Below are 21,089 nucleotides of genomic sequence, written 5' to 3'. Positions count from 1 at the left end.
CGTGCATTCAGACGATGGCGGTGTTGAAGCTCTTTTATTTGCCGTCAAACGGTTGAGCACTGCCGTGTGTGTATCCTGTCGCAAAATGCGGCAAAAAGTCCTACACGATGGTAATAATGTGATTAAGTTGTGTACATGTCATTACTGCACTTCAATAATGCGACTAAAATAGGAATACTCCACATGTCTTAATTCGATTAGTGTTTACTTCGATTATGACTTTAGCCGGATTAAGGTAATCAAAAATCTCTGTTTACATGGTAGATTCTTAATCAGAGTATTGTCTTAATCGTATTAAAATCGGAGTATTGTTGTCCGTGTAAACGTAGTCTATGACAACAAGTAAAACAAAACCGATGCGCATACAGACTTCACACTTACGACCACTATCTTCTGTAATTAACCACGGCTCTAACTCATACACATCTATTCTATTTCGTTTATCGTGTTCTGATCACACACGTACACAAACATCTCACAGTCTCACTGACCACTGGAGAATACTTCTAGTTTCCCTTCTACAAGTCATTTAAGAAATATTAAACAGCTCAACTACTCATACTGCCCATTGCAACCTTGATGCATCAATTCCAGCAAAGGTATTCGCCCAGCCGACCGCACTATTGCCAAACTCTCATTCACTTCCTGTTCTCGAGACTACTGCTGATCCAATGTCGCTCCAAGCTAAAGTGCCCAGTCATAAAAACACACAGTAGTTCTTTGAAGTTGTTTGGGCACAGAGGTGGCTAGAGGAGCTCTCTGTTAGCTAGCTATTGTTTTTCAAGGCCTTTTATTAACATGCCCTCTGTTGATAATGGCACATTTCCGAAAGGCAGAGAAAAGGGGAGGGCCAGTCAATAAGAAAAGTCTAGTCTGCATGGAGGCTATTACAATATAACATTTCAGATATGGTCTCCCCCATTCCCTCCACCCATGCAGGATGGCGGCCACAGATCACAGCGATCAGGAAGTTTACATCCCCTGTGACAAAGAAGTGAACTGAGCACAAATCGTGCAAATAAGGTTGCCAGCCGTCATGCGTGATACAAAACTGACAGTATTTAAAAATAACTGTGTTAACATCCATACAGGACATGGTTTGTCCCATATTTTGGCATCTTATAGCCAAATATATGAGGGAGCTTCAGTATTTATCACACTTGATTTGTTTTTGCTCACTGTCATACAAAAAATTTTGTCACGATACTGGAATATAGGGCATTCTAAGTCAATATACTACAGTATTTTCTCTCTCAATCAGTAGAAAATATGGTTAACACCCGGTCATGCATGAAAAAAAATACCGTCGTGTACCGTGAAACCGGTATAATTTCGGAAAATACCGTGATATAAATTTTTGGTCATACCGCCCAGCACTACTGGAATTTCTAACTTTGATACAATATCTTGAAAAAGAATTGTGCTATTCAGTATTATTTTCGATACCACAGAGAAAAAAATACCTTTAACTTTTACCTTTACCTTTAAGAACACAAAATTTGAACAGTATCTAAGACCATTTACCTTTGACTATATTCAAAGTATTTCCTTATGAACTCATGCTCTGCTCTCTGAGGTTCCTCAGGCCTGATAGCTCTGAGGAGATTATATAAAATAATAATAATACATATTTAATAATAATATTAATTTCTTTGCAGTAGTAAAATTACTTTTAAAAGTACTTTCTTCACTTGCAAGTGTTAAACTCTTGAGGTTTTATTTGGGTGGAAAACTACAGGGAGACCTTTAAGTTTCTGACAACAGATTTAAAAGTGCTTTTCAGTACAAATCTCATGTAATGTTATAATCATATAATCAAATGATTTGTGAAAATAAAGAGTAACTGGTGCATGCTGCACACGCTGTATCTCTGCACATGTAGTGGAGTTCACAGAATTCACTGTGAACCAAGTTTTAGTTTAGTTTAGTTTAGTTTAGTTGCAGAAAAATAAACTATATGCAATAAAAAAATAAATAAATACAATCCATATACAATGCAGGGAGAGGCGGAAAACCCAAAGGAGCTTATTTAGAGCCTCCACCTAAACAATAATGAAAACAAAAACAACCTATGAAATTAAGGAAAGAGCTAAATTACAATAACAAATATATAAATGTAAATGTGAATCCAAGCTGCTCTGAAACACTGAAAACACTGAATCAAGAGCTGCTCGCGTGTAAATGATCGCAGTGCCATCGAAAAAAGACAACACTACAACTGTCAGAGTTAAAAAATTAGAGTTGAGATTAGAAAAACATTTGTGTTGTTGAGCCACTTAAAGAAATTGAATTATAATTTGTATAAGATAGGCCATAAATGGTTTACTTAATTATCAAATGGCGTACATCACATAAAAAATTGAGAAAATTTGATTTTTCTCTGCTGATGCTAGCAACCCTACTCACAAACCTCGCTCGATAAATGAGCGTGAATGGCTTGTCATTGCAGTTTTCCTTCATTCACGTTCCTGCCATTGCAGCAGCACATCAGAAACCTGACTTCACACATTTCTCTTCAACAACACAAACACTGTCTGCTTGTGGCCAGTGAGTAAATATGCCTCCCCTCATTTCTTCTGAAGATGACTAAACAGAGAAGCATTTGTATGGCTCGGTCATAAGCCACAGCCCGCAGGACAGACGCTGTAATCTTTTGATAACAGTGTCCACATGACCATCACACCTGAAATGAAATCATAAGCAGAAGGGGGAGAAAAACATGCACACCATCATTTTTCATTTCTCATAAACAGATTGGCTTCATTGTGAGGCTGCAGTGTTCAGCTCGCTCTGTACGGCTGAATGATTAGAGGCAGAGTGGCTGAAACCCCTCTGTGTGCCATATAAACCCATGGGCAGCATGCCAAAGTAACCCCGCTCAACAGCTCTTCAGACATCCCCACAGACCCAACATTCAGTCGAAAACGCTCTCCGTGAAATCAATCATAAACAGGAAGGTAGACACTGCCTAAAACCATTGCAAGAACATAATTGAATGACAATCTATAAACAGTAGTACTACATGAGCATCACAGTGGGCTGATCCTTTACTACACAGAAGGAAAAGAAAAACTCAGTTGCAAATGTGTAATTTTAACTAAAGGATGTCATATGAACAAGTAGTCAGTAAAACTACTGATTTAAGTATCCCAAACCTTACGTAAACAAAGCTTGCTTAATTTCAAGATGATTATAGGTTACAGCTCAGTAGGCATGTTAAATGTTGATTCAGGAAAGGATTCGTCAGACTGAGTTTGAGCCTTTTTTAACTATTCAATATAAGAACAAGACTTTTGAATCAGACACTTGTTGCACTGTATGTTTTTGTAAAGTAAACAGAAGTATGTGATTTCTTGCCATTATTTTGAAGTACATGGTCTTTATTAATCTCCTGCACTTGCATTCACAACTTTAGTCAAATAGGGTTTATTTAGCCATGATGTTGTACATTTAGCAGTGGTGACAGATTCAGTGGTTTTCAAAATGACACAGATTCATTTTTGTCATACTACAGTTAAGTTTATAGTCCTTTATAAACCCAGAAGACAATTAGCATTTCCTGTTTTACAGTACAATATTATAATCATTCCCAAAACATAAATTTTAAATCATTATGTACCCTAAACATACTCCAATTGTTATTTTCTACAGAAGGACTACAACTACCACAAGTTTGTGAATTGATATATTTGATGAAACAGACAACCGTTGTAGTTCTTTTGTAGAAACCTGTCAGCAACTTACATTTTATAAAGCACACAACGGTTTTGAAACAATGTCTGATGTATGATTGTATGTAATTTATGATGCAGAACAAAATGTGTAAGTAACATTAACCACAACTCCTATTTTACTTATATGAACCCGAGAACACTATTCTAAAAAACCCATAAGAAATTCACCAAGGGAATCTTACAAATTGATTTTCCCAAAGCATTATTATTTATAAAATATGATGTCGTACAGTATACCTCTTGAATGGTTCCTGTTTGTTTATATTGCCTATATTATATTACATCTTGTGAATACAAAATGTTAATCATAACAACAAGCATATAATCCATGATTGCCTGTGGCTTTGTAATACAGCTGACTGAAGTCATGAGTGGTTGTGACATTATTCTAATAGTCCAGTTATCTGCAGCATGACCACCCACTAGGGGACCGAGACAAATGACACGCAGGGTGAGCTTGATATGGCACATTACGCACGCTCTCCAGAAGCCTTTGATTTCCCAGCACCACTCTGATAATTTGGTTTAATTAAATTTGCTCTGTTTACGTGAAAGAGTCAGACATTTCCTCAGCAGGAAGCAATTTCTATTTGAGCGGCATGGAGCGAGTGAGTGCAGTCAACAAAACAACAATCAAACGTACCTCCCTGTTATCCTGAGAAAATTGCAATTGCCCCCTCGTTCGATAACAGAGTGCGACAAGATCAGACAAGCCCTGTTGTGTCTGAGACTGGCCAAACATGTCTGATGGCAGTTACCGCTGTCAGCTTCACGTAAAAAACAGATCGAAGTGGAGAATCGACATTCCTGAGTTACAACTTATCGACACAACATGCAAGGGAAATTGGCCAAATCCATTTGGTGATTCAGGAGTGAAACAACTGACTGCAGCGGCTTCCCATAATTTAATGTTTTATGTGTCATTAATGAGTTTTAGATTGGTGTGTCATGCAGACACGGCAGTTCTTCTCATGGAAAAACATGCAAAGTCTCTCTAGTAGTAATGTGTCTTACACACCTACAAAGTCACAATGGCCTTATATTTCACTTGCTATTTCACGATCTAGAAAATAAAATTATATCTAGACAACATTGCACTACAATATTACATGATAAACAGCAATAAATATCACTTATCCCACTTGAGTTTTGGGTCAATTAAAACATGTTCAATAAATGTTTCACTATATTAAGCCAGTTAGGTTCGCTGTGCAGGGTGATTCTTCAATTAGAAGCACTTTTGACCTTAAATCTAGAAAAAAACTACTTTTCAGAACACGTGTCCTGAAATAAAGATCTGATGCAGTGTCATTTCGAATACAAATCTGATTCCACACAGTATTACAAATTATACTACAAATCTGTGATTGTAATGAAAATGACGTGATATTAATGACATTTTTCAGTTTTGTAGAAAAAGCAAAAAGGTTTAATCTGAAATGTGCATAATTTAAAAGAATTTGAAGTAAAACACTAATCGTTTTGGTAATCTAATAAAGCTACTCTGAGATCATGATGTAAAAATCTTAAAAGCAATGATATTTCCCATGGTCGAACTGTCACTCTGCTGCCCTCATCACTTCTCATTTCCTATCAGAACTAAATATAAGTGTTTTGGAGAAACTCAATAGTTCTCTAAAATGCTTGCCATGATGGTAAGCAACAGCAGTTTTGGTACTGTGATTATTCGCAATAAAAAAAGTTCAGAAAATGAAAGTACAACATTTCTTTTGCACTTTTTAGAAATATAAAATGGAAGCTAAACCCTTTCAACACTCTTAAAAGTGATTAAAATAACACACAAAATAGCTGAAATCCATTTAAAACTAGAATTTAAAAAAAAAAATCCTCATAGTGAACAAGAAAGTTCCCCTTAATGAAGAATAACCCAGTTAATGTGAAAGTTAACTCATCCTTCTGTGTTTCAGCATTACTATGGGGGTATGCAAAACTGTTTGATCAAAACATTTCATCAAGGATATCTTGTAACTCGAGGAATCATTTCAGCTCTTGTTGGTATGCTGTTCTCAGAAACATAATAGTCAGGAAGCTGATGATAGTTTTTGAATAAGCCTTTATCATTTGCATAGTCGTGTGTACAGTTGAGTCAAAGCAACTTTAGTATTACATAACATTTGTCTGCAATGATGATTTTGCCATGAGCTTTTTACAGCCCTGACAAAATCTGTTTGACAGCAGACAACATTAACCAACAGCTCTCACATGAATGAACAAAACATCTGTTATTTTGAGAGAATTTCAAAGTGTTTCAGTCTGCAAACATTTTCTCGAAACTTTCATGTGCGAAACGCTGAATTCTAGTGCTTCCTGTTTCCTTGACTACAAATATACTTGGGTCACTGACATTCCCATCACTGACCTACCTGCACAAGTATGTTCTCTACAATCACTGAATCAAAGCAGCTCAGATGTTTGCATCCTGGTTGTCTGTTACTTAATGATCATTAGCAGAACAACTGGTTTGATTCAATTTACTCACACTGAACATCACATCTCATCTCCTGTGTATCTTAGCAACGAGCGCTGAACAGTAACATTAAAGGAATAGTTCACCCAAAAATGAACATTTGCTGAAGATTTACTCATCTTCAGGCCATCCAAGATGTAGATCATCAGAACACATTTGGAGAAATTTAGCATTACATCACTTGCTCACCAATGGATCCTCTGCAGTGAATGGGTGCCGTCAGAATGAGAGACCAATCAGCTGATAAAAACATCACAATAATCCACAAGTAACCCACACGACTCCAGTCCATCAATTAATATCTTGTGAAGTGAAAAGCTGCATGTTTTTTATGTATTCATCATTAAGGCGTTTTAACTTTAAATTCTCACTTCTGGCCAAAATACTCCATGATAGCTTCCTCCAGTGAAAATGTTAATCCCCTGTTGTCTTCTCACATCAAAATCCACCCACATATTTTTTTAGAACTGTTTTGGACTGTTTTCGCTTGTATTATTTCTCTTCTTATTCAAATGAGACAACTTTCTCACTGGAGAAAGCAATATTATGGATAGAGTATTCATATTATAGATGGAAACAGCAGTTTGAAGTTGTAAATGTTTTAATGATGGATTTGTTTCTTACACACACATTAATTGGACTGGAGTCATGTGGATTACTTGTGGATTATTGCGATGTTTTTATCAGCTGTTTGGACTCTCATTCTGACGGCACCCATTCACTGCAGAGGATCCATTGGTGATGCTACATTTCTCCAGATCTGTTCAGATGAAGAAACAAACTCATCTACATCTTGGATGATGAGAGAGTACATTTTTAGCAAATATTCATTTTTAGGTGAACAATTCCTTTAAGCCCAATGATAATGTACAGAATATCCATTTACGCATTGGGGATTATATTCCATTAGGTCACGGTATCCCCATTGTATCCCAAAAGCCCCATTTGACAGGATTTAGCACAACCCCCTACAGAACAGAGCCACAGCTGTAGAAACATCCATGAATCCAATCAAATGTTTCTCAATAGTAAAAACAGCTTCAGACTTCACAGCTCAAACTAGTTCTGTTCCATTTAAGATTCAAACCCTTTGAGGGAAACATTACTCTCTTTTACTCCCACCTTTTCTTTTGACATTTATGAGCAAAACTCCATGAAGCACCAGAGCCATGCTAACCGAATTCAAAAGCCTTTTTTCACTTGTGCTCATTTGCACTGGTTTTGAGAAACAGCTCCAAGGCCAGAACAGTCCAAAGTTCCAACAATAAAAATGTTTCTGACATTGCTTTGTTGTGCCAAGGCATGACATCTGAATTCTGCTATACAATAATCAGTCTGGGGAAACTCCAGTGTAAAGGACAGGTGCAGACAGAGAATAAAACCTGCCACTGCTGCAGAGCTGAGAGTGCCAGCAGTGGAACGGAGCCTGAAGCTACGCTCAGCCAACCAGGAAAACACTATCTGTCTAATAAACATGTGAGGCAGGGCTTCTGTCCTGAGTGTTTGACCTCAATCCAACTGTTTTTCTGTCTAGATGCCTCTTAGATGCTGGGAAACCGATGGATTCAAACAATACATTGTGATCCTATACTTAAACCTGCTATGCTGTCTGCATTCATAGCTGTCATGCCGCTTTTATGTCGCAATGGGCTTTATTTTGTGCTGAGAGGGTGCATTTACAATGCATTGATATTTACAGACTTGCTGACTTGCAGATAACCATCTGCCAGATGATCTATGTAATGATGAGTTATGTGTGATATGTGTTTAGCCTTTGTCATCTCGTGGGCATTACCTATTCTGACCAGGAAATGGTTAAAGATCAGTTGTATAAAGTGAGCATGCGGAAAAAAGATCTCTCTATTTGTTTAAGATAAAGTGGAAGAAGACTAAAATGTCCAGTGCTTGTCTCCTTAGCAATATATTCATATATGTTTGACATTTTATTTACACAAGTTACTTATTACACAAATCAAAGGTCTTCATCTGCCTTTTGATCAAATCATAAAAGTATAAATACAGTATGACGTGATGCTCATTTGCAGGGCCATCCTTAGCTGATGCGGGGCCCGGTGCGACCTCACCAGTTGCACCCCCCTAAGGACAGCCCTGCTCATTTATTTTGACCAGGCTAAAAATTGCTTGAATATACTTCTGATGAACAATGAACATGTTCAAAGTCATTTTGACACTTTGTGGGGCTTATATCAATTTTAAATAATATTTTAATATTTTGAAAAAAATATTTTTAAAAGACTCATTTACACCTGAGTGTCAATATTGTGTTTGATTTTTAATTCCATAAATTATTACCTTTTTGAAATGCCACATTCTGGTCACATAAAACTAAGCAACGCTACAGGATTAATAATAATAACAACAACAATAATAATAACAATAATAATGACAATAATGATTAAATAAGATTTAAAAAATAATTTAACAATTGTTTTAAAAAATACGGTTTAACATTTTTACAATATAAAACAGTTTTTTTATAATTACCTTGAAAAATATGAAAACTTTTTTTAAACATACACTCATGAATTGAGTAACACTAGCTTGCTCTGTTCTTTTTCTATTCTATCTGTTTTCTTTGTATTTATTATATGAAAAACCTTGCTACGTGTACTGTATTAAGCTAACTGAGACTTGTTATAGCATTTGCATATCATTGCTCTTTTGTTGATTTTGATTGCTTCCATTGTCCTCATTTTTAAGTTGCTTTGGATAAAAGCGTCTGCTAAATGACTAAATGTAAATGTATTGAAAGGTATTTAGTACTTTACTACTATTTACAGCCATTAAATCAAAATGATAATAAAAAGTATGTTCATACAGTATCTCAAATCTGAACAAATTATTCTATATGCATAGGTAAGAGAAGATTTCATGTATGGAACTATGGCTCTCACTGTCTTTAGATTATTGTTTACATGTTGGATTAATTCTTGTTTAAGGTAAATCACATATTAGTTGTGTTTAAATATTCCATGTCTCTTATCAACACATCAACAGATGACTCGCGTCTATGTAATAACATGTTTTAAACTATTTATCCTTACTTACTAACACCATCAATACCATTCTGTTACATTCCACTTTTCCCTCAGTCGGTATGCAGGGAATTTGTCGTATAAATAAGCAGCACTCAGATACAGTGTCCGTCTGTCCTCTCTCACGCGCGCCACACAAAATACATGAGAGAAGTTCACATTCTCATTACAGATATTTCTCTCTCCGCGCAACTTTTCCAGTCATGTAGGCTAATGTTCGGGTGGGCTGTTATTCAAGGACCACTTACCTCAGACGACCATCCGCGGATCAGCTGTTTCTCCGCTCTCGGGTTTATATGATCAGCGCAGGTTCGGCGGACTCACCGCAGCTCTCAAACAACATGCCGTATTTACAAACGATCACAGAGGACACGGTGTCAGTGAGGCTGAGCTGCAGTGTGCACTGCGATGTGTACCACACACACACACACCATACCGGTCCGGTGCTGCTGTGACTGTGGCCGCGATCCTCCGCTACTCTTCACAGATGCAGAGGGGTGGAGAGACAGATCCCAGCAGCGCAGTGTGTCACGGGATCTGTAGTTCTGCGCGTGTGGCTACCGGAACAAAGCAGCGCAAGTGGGTGTGTTCAGGTGGCTGCTTTCAGTTTGTGCTTTGTGGATGGCATAAAAAAAAAAAAAAAAATAGGGCTATGTTTTAAAAATAACAATATTTTATGTTTTAAGGTGTTTTAGAGCAGGAATCTCTGCATTTTTTATTTTTTATTTTTTTCAAATTAAGTGGTGCATTTTACAGGAATAGTTGACCCAACAGAGAAAATGTGCTTAAAGGTTAATCAACCTTGGGCCTTCCTAGAAGCAGTTGAGTTAGTTTCTTTTTCCGGAGTGAATTTGGAGAAATTTTGCATCACATAACTTGCTTAACAATGGATTCTTATGGGTGCCATCAGAATGAGAGTCCAAACAGCTGATAAAAAAAAAACATCACAATAATCCATTAAAACTGTTGCTTCTGGCTAAAATATGAGTTCATAATCCATAATAACACACATAATAATATATAATAACATTTTTCTCCTGATTCAGATGTAACATTATAGAGGGTTCATATTTTGGTCAGAAGAAACAGTTAAAAACATCTTGATAGATTTGTTTCTTAAACAGATGTTAATCGATGGACTGGAGTGGTGTGGATTACTTGTGGATTATTGTGATGTTTTTATCAGCTGTTTGGACTCTCGTTCTGACGGCACCCATTCACTGCAGAGGATCCATTGGTGAGCAAATGATGTAATGTTTCTTAGGACGACCTGAGGGTGCGAAAATTTGATTTTTGGGTGAACTATTTCTTTAAGCTAAGCCTTTAATAATGCTTAGTTCCATATTAATGTATTTTCATACTTAATTATGATGCTTACACTGAAAGGCCATTCAAGTAATCTTTATTGATATATAGTCTACAAAGTCATTTATTTGTACATTACATTTTATCTTGACTTAAAATATGTTAATGTGAGAAGGACAGAGAAACATTTACCTGAACATTATCTTTAGTTTTAGCTAACTTAATATTGTAACTTAAAATTGTAGTTTGTTGCATATTGTGTTTTATATGCTAAATAAACAATATATTTGAACAATTCAAAATGAATATGTATAGAATTGCAGGATAGTATAGGATTATAGCATAATAATAACAACAATAATAGTAATGATAATGATACATTCTTTATTCAGTGCCTGATTTCTAAACACAGTACCCAATGCTTAGTGTCTGACTTCCTGGGGAGCATCCAAATTTATACTTCGAACAAGAAGCAATGACAGCAATACCAAAATAACGTTTAACATGCATTATAAAATGCTGACCCCTCCCTTGAGCGTTCTGCCTTATTGTTTGTGCTTCAGTGCTTGTAGCTTTCTTTATTTTGGATGAAATGGTGGCAGGAGTATTCATTGTCATTGTTTCAGTAAGGAAAGAGAAACTTGTTTTTAGAAAGGGCTTGATAGGAAGTTCACCCTTCAAGCTCATGTCTAAATATGGTTCTAATGTGCGACCACAACTGTGCGCTTAATTGTTCAGGAAAAAAACCTTTGGTCATCAGAAGCATGAGAGCTGGCCTTAGTAAAACACTAGTGCATATGTGAGTGACAAAACATTTTTGGCACCATCAGAAACAGTCGACTTGTTAGTTGCTCATAAGAGTAACATTGATTTGTTATGTGAAAAACTGCACGCTGACTCAGTCCTGATGATACACGCACATTTCTCACTAGCGTGCACATTTATTTAGCTGTAGAAGTGTCACAATAATAAATAGCCCTAAGGCAGAGGCACAAATATTGATATTGTTCATGATAATGTACATCATTTATATTGGTCTAGCAGAGTTATGTAGGTCTGTAAATAAAATAATTAATATATGTATCAAAATGATCTCTGTTAAATTTGTTTTATACGTGTGCTGGTTGAAATACTGTTCATTTAACTGTTAAAACTGATCAGAGAACACTAGTCATATATGAGCATATTAATAATATTCATAACTTCAATTTTGAGGGCTTATACAGCTTATGTCTATACTTCTGAAATTTAGCTCAGCTCAGATGTTCTTCAACGTGATATAACTTTAACTACCCATCTGTGTCAGAAATAGCTACAAGTATTTTGTTGTGCTTGTCAGATTGAGGATTCAAACTCCTTAAATAAATAATTTCAGGATAGGCAGGGCATTCGATTTCAACTCTTTCATGTTTCTGTTCTTACAACATCTCAAATTAAGGGAGTGTACAAAATTTCACAATAGTAGAATGTTTTTAAAAGGCAATTATCAATGACACAGTTGCCAAAGGCTGTAGTATAAATATATAAGTTATGGAAATCATCTTGATAATATGGGCAGTTTGTCTGATTTTTTATATAATGACATGATTTACATGATTTCTTCTTGAAAGTGCATTTGAACAAATTAACATTGATGACTGTCCACAGATTATGCATGGGTGTGTGAAGGAAGATATAGCAAGATATATCTATGGCAATAAACTGAATGAACTCAACAGAAAATGATGTGGAAGGTAACCTTGCAGTGGCTTTCTAAATAATACACTATCCACTTACGCCATCTACTGGATGTGTTTCATGATTTGTCAATAATATGTTTTGCACGCAGATCTCTAAAAAAAATACACATAACGTGTAAAATACTCATAAAGTTGAATAGTTTTTTAATGAACTTTTTCCCCCCTATTTTTTGCGATATTCATTTGCAACTGTTTTTATTTCAGTACACTAATGACAATGAATCCCAGAGATTCAGATAATTTAATTAAATCAATTTAAAGCATTTTATGTAACAGGCACAGCTGCTTTTAAAAGAAAAGTACAGATACTTAATTAAAATTATATTTTAAATTATATTTTATCAATGAATAATTTTTTATAAATATTGACATGAGAATGAACGAATGAATAAATAAATTAAATAAATAAATAAACAAATAAATGAAAGCATGGGCTCATATTTTTGAGCTTAAAATTGTTTGTATGTTCTGCTTGGGGAAAAAACAATTGCTTCGATGAAAATAATATGAAATATTTTTATAATATCAGTTGCTTCGGTGAAAACATATTCCCCTTTAAAACAATGCTTTCGTTTCGTCAATGTTTCCATAGTTTTTAATTGCACATTTTATTTATTTTAATATCGCACTTCTTTTAACGCTTTCATATTTTACGTAGACAGCCCGGCTGCATACGTCATCAGCAGGTTAAAGGTCATGTAGGAAAAGATGGCGGCATCCAGGGGAGCGGTAGTGTTAAAGACTGTTAAGAAAATTACTGTACAGTTTTGCCCATTTGAATCTAATGTCCGCTCCACAAGGTAGGAATACTGTACATACCTCAATTTACTTTAAGTGTTGAAGAGGTCTGTCTAGTAAAGTAAATCTTGTGCATGAGCATGACTTCAGCAGCCGCGCTGTCCTCCTGTAATAGCGGTCAAAGGAACGGAGTATATGATGCTAATTATACTTATTTAGATGTGTTTTGAATGTGTTTCTCAGTTCATAGACATTTGTTTTCAGCGTTCACAGCAGCACTCGCCACTGCTGGACTGTTCTCCACACTCGACATTTAACATCGGAGGACCACAATGCACTAACGTTATACGCAGATTGATTGTTAAACGTTCTGTGAACGTGCTTATGACAATGCGAATAAATGGCATAGATCGTGATGCTTACCTTAGCTCTCACTACTTAGTATTTTCTACTGTGAAATCTCTGGCGCCGCTCTCAGTCTAAACACGGTAATTGCAGCAGGCTGTCAAACTGTTTTGCACTAGTACAACTAGCATGATCGGACTAGTATTTTCGTACTATTCTTGCAGAATATGCTGTGCACAGTTGGCAAATTGTAATGATAATGATATATGCCATTCGCATATACCGTGTTGAAGTCACGTAGCATACTAATGTTTGATATGCTTATCATGGAAAATGTTTTACTTGCTACACTATGAAAAAGATATAGCATTTTATACTGTACTTTTTTTTTTTTGTAAATAGCAAGCTAGTAGGCAATTCTAAACATTCATAATATCTGAAGCAGGCTCCATAGCAATTCCAAATGTACTTTTCTGGATCCGAATGGTGATTTAGTGTGCAATTATGTCAGTAAAATCATCTGTCATTAAATTATTTTAAAAGTTTGGGGAACGCTATCTTAAATGGCTCTTTAATCTGTTTTCGATGACAAACTGCCCACTTCGTATCAATGATGGTATAATTAAAAGCGCAAATCCATCACATCTCTTGCATTTCTTTTGTCTGCTTCCTTCCTGCAGAGAGTTTCTCATTGTGGTCGGGTCTGAAAAAGCCAGAGCCACAAATATGAACTGTGAAGTTATCCCAGAAGTAAAGCATGACCGAACAGAGCCTACGATTGACATCACATTTTGTGAGTGACTGAACTGTAACTCCAGGAGCGTATGGCATAGTGTCATTGTATAATGCATGTCATTGTGGTCTTTTGCAGTGGATGGAGAGAGGCTGCTGATGAAGGGATCTAGACTAACCACACAAGAATTGCTCTCAGCCTTACAGACCCGATGCAGTGCTAAAGACCCTCAAGCTAAAGCAGGAGACAAAAAGTAGTCTAATTCTTTTGTATTTATATGTCTGTGGATGTGTAATAAAATTGTTATCTGTCATGTCTTTGAGTTGACTCTCACTTTGTCCTCTACAGTTTTGGTTGGGCTTTTGAAGTAAATTAACAGGCCTCTATATTCAGACACAGGAAAGTCTCTACTTATGCATTATCCCACTATGACATATGTGGAAAAGTTTATTTTTTACATCACATTCATGTAATTAATGCATGACACTCAGTGCAAGAATTTCTGAGAGGTATAGCTATGTTATTCAACACATATTAGTTCTTTTAAAGAATAGTATACAGTGTATACTAGACAGGATCCAGTAAATAGCATGTTAGTATTTCATTCTAAATGTAACGAAATATGCAGTGTTTGAAGCAGGACACTATAATGCTCAGATTGGAGATTGGTTTTCGTGTTCTATATCCAAATGAAAATATGTCTGTGAATTAGCATATGTTAACATATTGCCTACAAAATCTCGAAGGTTCAGAGTTGTTTTGTCTATATTAGTGATTATAAGCACGTTATTACGTAGTTATTAAAGTAAAAATATACATCTTGTGTGTGCAGTCAGCCACTGTGAGGAAAGGTCATCCCTTTAGTCGGGTCTCATAGTGTCAAACACGTCATTATAAAAATATTAAGTCTATCCATGTGCATAACCTTTGTGATTGCTGTCCTCTGACCCAGTAAATGTTATTTGACCGTTTTTGTGGTCCGAAAAACGCGAACCCTTCCCGAGTTCCGAGTTGCGTTTGCAGGCTGGAGTTTGAGGAACTCCGCACAGTGACGCTGGATCATCTGATTGGCTAGTGTCAACACGCACGTGCTGGAGGAGCTGTTGAAAAAGCCTGCAGTCATTCGATCAGATCAGAATACATCTGAGCTTTGAGCTGTTGCTTGAGTGACAGGGAACATCATCATCATCATCATCTGGAAAAATGGTTGACAAATTCGTGGGAACATGGAAGATGACCACCAGCGAAAACTTTGACGAGTACATGAAGGCTCTAGGCATGATTCATTATTTAGTAACTTGCAAATATTTCCAGTTTGCTAAATGCAAAAGAAAAGTTAAACCATTTTTTTTTCTAGTTTTAACATATGCATTGAATATCATACTGTTGATTGTCATTAATATAAAGCTGTTTCGTGAATGAAAGAAGTGCATTTCCTTTTTCAGGTGTGGGTTTCGCTACTCGTCAGGTGGGAAACCGGACCAAGCCCAACTTGGTCTTGTGTGTGGATGATCAGGGGCTCATATGCATGAAGTCGCAGAGCACCTTCAAAACTACTGAGATCAAATTTAAACTCAATGAGTCATTCGAGGAGATCACCGCGGATGATAGAAAGACTACGGTTTGTAATGGAATAGGCGGAATATTTGCATTGGTGTGAAGATGTTTATCGTATGAAATTAACAGGCTCTTCTCTCTATCCGCAGTCTGTTGTGACTCTTGACAACGGCAAACTTGTGCAGAAACAGACCTGGGATGGCAAAGAGTCGACGATAGAGAGGGAGGTGACGGATGGGAAATTAGTTGCTGTAAGGATACTCTTTTATTTATGAAAAACACGTTATAATAATATTGGTAATGACACAAATGGCATTACATGATGAAAGATAATAAGATAAGATAATTGCTAATGCAGTTTTAAAATTGTTGTTGAACTATGTGTATATTGACAAAATTCACAGGAATTTAAAATCTGAAAATAATTCTATAGAAATTACAGTTTGCACTTTTATAAAACATTTAATAAAATTCAACATTATTATTCAATAATAGTATATATATATAGTATTATATTTGACATAACGAATAATAATAATTATTAGCTTTGGTTATCATATTTCCATATATTGTTATTCAGAGAAAAATGAAAATATTAGTAAACTTTTAAATGGTGATATCTGGGGTCAGAAAGGTAATGGAAGCCAGTATATTGGAAGATACTTTTTTTTTTTTTTTTTTTTTACTTTTTTCTCAATTCTAAAATATTTCTTCTGCTAGAATGTGCTCTTTGTGAGTGCAATATCTAATGGAAATACATTGGTGCAGCAAATACAAAATAAATAAATAAACAAAAAAGTGGAAACGCATGTTTAACTGAATGTGAATCTGACTTACTTTTAATTTGAAACACATTTTTCAAATGTAATAATTTTAAAGCTGATCGGGTAGTCCAATATAAATGGGAATAATTTAGAATAATGCAAAGTAATGATGGTTAACAACTATTTTTCTGTGTTATAAATTCTGGTTAAATGTACAGAATAGTTTGTTTTCCCATTATTTGAGTGCTTTCTCCGTTAATTTTATAACCATATTTCTCTTTTCAGAAATGCATAATGGGTGATGTGGTGGCTGTGAGGACATATGTGAAGGAGGCATGAAGTTATCCAATCTGGATTTGAAGATGCCAGGCTCAGTTCAATGAGCAAAAAGCCAAAGTGAAATGTTATTTCTCTACTGAAAATCTCTTATTTTTGACACCAAAGCAAATGCGTGCTGATCATTTTAAAATGCATTTATTATCAGTCTTTATGGTGCTTTGAATAAAGTTGTTTTTATTTGCCTTCAGCTGAGTTGTGGTTTGTTGATCCCTGCTGTTTTAACATAGGCTTAGTCAAAATGTTTGACTAACAGTTTTAAAAAATCTAGGCCAGAGATTTAACGTTCACAGTAAGGTGTGTATGCTATGAAAGATATCACATAATACAAGGTGTGAGATGATTAGGCCACGCCTTCTAACGAATAATATGATTATGTTCTGAACAGTCACATATGTCACATCTATAAAAACATCCAAGAAATCCCTAAATTAACCACTTTCCCGTCAGTTTGCCTGCTAGCATAGTCTTCCATCTTTTGGAACCCTTACATATTTGTTAACATTTCTCAAAACCTGACAAAGTGTTAATAATGGTTTAATTATTCACATTTCGTAAGATTTTGGCTAGTAATCAAAAGGATAAAGCACTCCTTAAGGAGCAACAACGAAAGTATTTTCTCACAGCATTAAATTATGTAGAGTCTGTTACTTCATGATTTGTTGTTCATATGTTTCTGGCCATTGTTAATCTCTGGAGATTAATAAACAAGGTTGGGATATTTAACTGTATACTGTACTGTCTATTTTTTTAAAAGCTTCTCTCTGAAACATTCTTCTCTAAAAATGAGAGTTAACATCTTGGTGAACTGATCATGTGATTTATCTTCATTAAAATATTCAAAATAGTTCTTGCATGCCCATGTCTTTGTAGCCCTTCACCTCGTAGAATGAAGACAACAAGAGAGTTAAACTACTGTTACAGTGGACTGTGTTCAAGGGTACAGAGGATATGTATTTCTTTCCTCCTTGTAGTAGAACATTTCCCTTTCTGAACATAGTTTTAGCATGCGTAACGAAACTGGAACACAGCGAGTCCCCAGAGTCATTCCTTCTGACCTACACAAATAGCAGAGAATGTTCCACCAGTGGCTACTTTCCCAGGACAGGAAAGTGTAGAGATACACTGATTGTAATTGACTGCAAAAACAGCAGGTGGGTTATGGGCCAGCTCTCTCTGTACAGCCTATTCAATAAAAACAATGCTTTTACCTGTACAACGTTTAAAAGGTGGAAGGTGGTACTGGAAATGTGTTTTGTATGCATGTAGATTTTATCATGATTCTTTTTTTTTTCAGGTACATTTTTATCACATTCTAATTCTAACACAGCGTTTCCTAGCTTATTTGACTTGGGTTTGGCCTGATGCGCTCTCATTGCCATGCTGAGATCAGAAGAGCTGAGCATATGGAATGATTTACTTCATATAAAGATGTTTATTATCATACTAAAGGAGCCAAAACTCAGGGAAGTTAGATTACAAGCAATAGGTTTCATGTTTGTTATTACAGAATTAAGGGGAAAGTGCTATTGCCCCAGTTTTATGTAAGAGTTGTAAGACCAAGACACGCATTATGATAGACCTATAGAAAAAAATATTTGACTCTTTTTCTTTTCTAAGAATGGCTTAACTTGAAGTGCTGTAAAAAATTTTTTTGAAAAAAATATTATTTTAAGGTACTTTATGATATGTTGCCATACGGCAACAGCATACAATAGTGAATCTAACTTAGATATATACCTAGCACATTATGAACTACTGGATGTTTAATGAGCAGCAATAAACTACATTTTAGCATTTTAGAATGCCTAGTCATAAGTCTGTGGATATTTTGGTGAAAGTAACTCAAAAGTAACTCAAAAGTAGTGTAACGCATTACAATTCAGAGACAGTAATATTGTAATGTAACTAATTACTTTCAAAAGACAGTAACTAGTAATATATAATGTATTACATTTTGGAAGTAACTTGCCCAACACTGGTTACAACTAACCCCGCGTTACTTTGTGCCCCATGCTCCCCTAGATTAACTTCAGTGGACTTGAACTTGAAAAATGGTGTGAACTGACGTTTTTCCACAGTTGAAATAAAATACCTTCTGATGTTCATTCATGTTTATTTCATGCTTTAACAAATAAATATGAAAAGATGATCAATTCACGCAGGGGCGCTGCTATGGTTTCTGGGCCCCCCTCACTCGTCGGGCCCTTGGAATCGTCCTAACCTTCCCCCCCACTTAAGGCGCCCCTGGGTTCACGTGCCACTTGAACTGAGGAGCTATCTGTCACAACACATTAAAGAGCCACAAAATGGTATTTATTGTTTGAATTTCTTAAAGAAAATTTGAAAGCTGAGACTTTGTTTCATACCAGAAGTAACCTGCTTTGTCTTGTTTGTTGGCGTGTTGTCAGTTTTCTCTTTGCTCCGTGATGTATTTTTCACTGCATGAGAACATGATGTGTGGCGTGAGAGCATGGCTTGTCGGACATAGCAACAGTAACCGGGGGGCGGGTTTCAGGCATATGAATAAGAGTAAATGTTTGCAAAATAGTGCAAATAATTACAATTGATTAGAAAAAAATTTAATGTTCTTTCACTGTTCTTCTTTATTCCCTTGAATCAGTTGAAATCCTTTAATTATTTAAATCCTTTAAATAAAAAAGACAGTTACAACCCAATACCCCCTCCCCCTCCAAAAAAAACCTGGTTCCTATATTTGTTTTGAAACTTGCTTTGTGACTGTTAAAAATATGTTTTATATAGGATGAATGTGTGTAGTATGAATGAAATTCTGATGTACTACATCTACCATGTTTTAACTGTCATGTGACCTCTGGTTTCCATTGTGTTGTGCTAATTTTGTTGTGTTGTGGCTCGTTTCCATTGTGTTGTGCTAATTTTGTTGTGTTGCAGCTCATTTCCATTGTGTTGTGCTAATTTCGTTGTGTTGCAGCTTATTTCCATTGTGTTTTGTTAATTTTGTTGTGTTGCAGCTTGTTTCCGTTGTTTTGCGGCTCGTTTCCATTGTGTTGTGCTAATTTTATTAGCACAACACGCATGTTTCCATTGTGGTGTGTTAGTTTCATTGTGTTGCAAATTGTTTCCGTTGTGTTGTGCTAATTTCATTGTGTTGCGACTTGTTTCTGTTGTGTTGCGGTAATTTCATTGTGTCGTGGCTTTGTTTCCATGTTGTGCTAATTTTGTTGTGTTGCGGCTTGTTTCCATTGTGTTGTGCTAATTTTGTTGTGTTGCAGCTCATTTCCATTGTGTTGTGCTAATTTCGTTGTGTTGCAGCTTATTTCCATTGTGTTTTGTTAATTTTGTTGTGTTGCAGCTTGTTTCCGTTGTTTTGCGGCTCGTTTCCATTGTGTTGTGCTAATTATGTTGTGTTGCAGCTCGTTTCCATTGTGTTGTGCTAATTTTGTTGTGTTGTAGATTGTTTCCATGTTGTGCTAATTTCGTTGTGTTGTGCTAATTTTGTTGTGTTGCGGCTTGTTTCCATTGTGTTGTGCTAATTTTGTTGTGTTGTAGATTGTTTCCATGTTGTGCTAATTTCGTTGTGTTGTGCTAATTTTGTTGTGTTGCGGCTTGTTTCCATTGTGTTGTGCTAATTTTGTTGTGTTGTAGATTGTTTCCATGTTGTGCTAATTTCGTTGTGTTGTGCTAATTTTGTTGTGTTGCGGCTTGTTTCCATTGTGTTGTGCTAATTTTGTTGTGTTGTAGATTGTTTCCATGTTGTGCTAATTTCGTTGTGTTGTGCTAATTTTGTTGTGTTGCGGCTTGTTTCCATTGTGTTGTGCTAATTTTGTTGTGTTGTAGATTGTTTCCATGTTGTGCTAATTTCGTTGTGTTGTGCTAATTTTGTTGTGTTGCGGCTTGTTTCCATTGTGTTGTGCTAATTTTGTTGTGTTGTAGATTGTTTCCATGTTGTGCTAATTTCGTTGTGTTGTGCTAATTTTGTTGTGTTGCGGCTTGTTTCCATTGTGTTGTGCTAATTTTGTTGTGTTGTAGATTGTTTCCATGTTGTGCTAATTTCGTTGTGTTGTGCTAATTTTGTTGTGTTGCGGCTTGTTTCCATTGTGTTGTGCTAATTTTGTTGTGTTGTAGATTGTTTCCATGTTGTGCTAATTTCGTTGTGTTGTGCTAATTTTGTTGTGTTGCGGCTTGTTTCCATTGTGTTGTGCTAATTTTGTTGTGTTGTAGATTGTTTCCATGTTGTGCTAATTTCGTTGTGTTGTGGCTTGTTTCCATGTTGTGCTGTTAATTTCGTTGTGTTGTGGTTTCGTTGTGTTGT

General features: G+C 35.9%; 3 protein-coding genes across 3 annotated transcripts in view; 2 read left to right on the top strand and 1 right to left on the bottom strand.

The window, feature by feature from the left end:
- Positions 1-9,809, bottom strand: part of LOC107724289 (phosphoprotein associated with glycosphingolipid-enriched microdomains 1-like) — a 64,864-nt gene extending 55,055 nt beyond the window's left edge. Inside the window, exon 1 of the mRNA XM_016533141.1 lies at positions 9,527-9,809. The gene's annotated coding sequence lies outside the window, so the exon portion shown is untranslated. The remainder of the gene's footprint in view (positions 1-9,526) is intronic.
- A 3,190-nt stretch (positions 9,810-12,999) lies between these two features.
- On the top strand, positions 13,000-14,451 carry LOC107724306 (39S ribosomal protein L53, mitochondrial-like). The gene is made up of 3 exons (XM_016533172.1): positions 13,000-13,122; positions 14,086-14,198; positions 14,277-14,451. Exons 1-3 carry the CDS (start codon positions 13,031-13,033, stop codon positions 14,393-14,395), a joined length of 324 nt encoding a protein of 107 aa, XP_016388658.1. The 5' UTR covers positions 13,000-13,030; the 3' UTR covers positions 14,396-14,451.
- Positions 14,452-15,257: 806 nt separating this feature from the next.
- On the top strand, positions 15,258-17,477 carry LOC107724303 (fatty acid-binding protein, adipocyte-like). Its single transcript, XM_016533167.1, has 4 exons — positions 15,258-15,414; positions 15,584-15,759; positions 15,845-15,946; positions 16,745-17,477. Exons 1-4 carry the CDS (start codon positions 15,342-15,344, stop codon positions 16,796-16,798), a joined length of 405 nt encoding a protein of 134 aa, XP_016388653.1. The 5' UTR covers positions 15,258-15,341; the 3' UTR covers positions 16,799-17,477.
- The last annotated feature ends 3,612 nt before the right edge of the window (positions 17,478-21,089 follow it).

This window comes from Sinocyclocheilus rhinocerous, unplaced genomic scaffold (genome assembly GCF_001515625.1).
Source record: "Sinocyclocheilus rhinocerous isolate Xijiao unplaced genomic scaffold, SAMN03320098_v1.1 scaffold574, whole genome shotgun sequence".
Classification (NCBI taxonomy): Eukaryota; Metazoa; Chordata; class Actinopteri; order Cypriniformes; family Cyprinidae; genus Sinocyclocheilus; species Sinocyclocheilus rhinocerous.
Note: the sequence above shows the minus strand (reverse complement) of the source record. Positions and strands in the feature narration are given on the sequence as shown.

Coding starts and splice junctions, on each gene's coding strand:
- LOC107724306 (XM_016533172.1), top strand. CDS start 13,031: ATGGCGGCATCCAGGGGAGCGGTAGTGTTAAAGACTGTTAAGAAAATT. Junction 13,123..14,085: donor TCTAATGTCCGCTCCACAAG/GTAGGAATACTG, acceptor TCCTTCCTGCAG/AGAGTTTCTCATTGTGGTCG. Junction 14,199..14,276: donor TACGATTGACATCACATTTT/GTGAGTGACTGA, acceptor GGTCTTTTGCAG/TGGATGGAGAGAGGCTGCTG.
- LOC107724303 (XM_016533167.1), top strand. CDS start 15,342: ATGGTTGACAAATTCGTGGGAACATGGAAGATGACCACCAGCGAAAAC. Junction 15,415..15,583: donor CGAGTACATGAAGGCTCTAG/GCATGATTCATT, acceptor TTCCTTTTTCAG/GTGTGGGTTTCGCTACTCGT. Junction 15,947..16,744: donor CGGATGGGAAATTAGTTGCT/GTAAGGATACTC, acceptor TTCTCTTTTCAG/AAATGCATAATGGGTGATGT.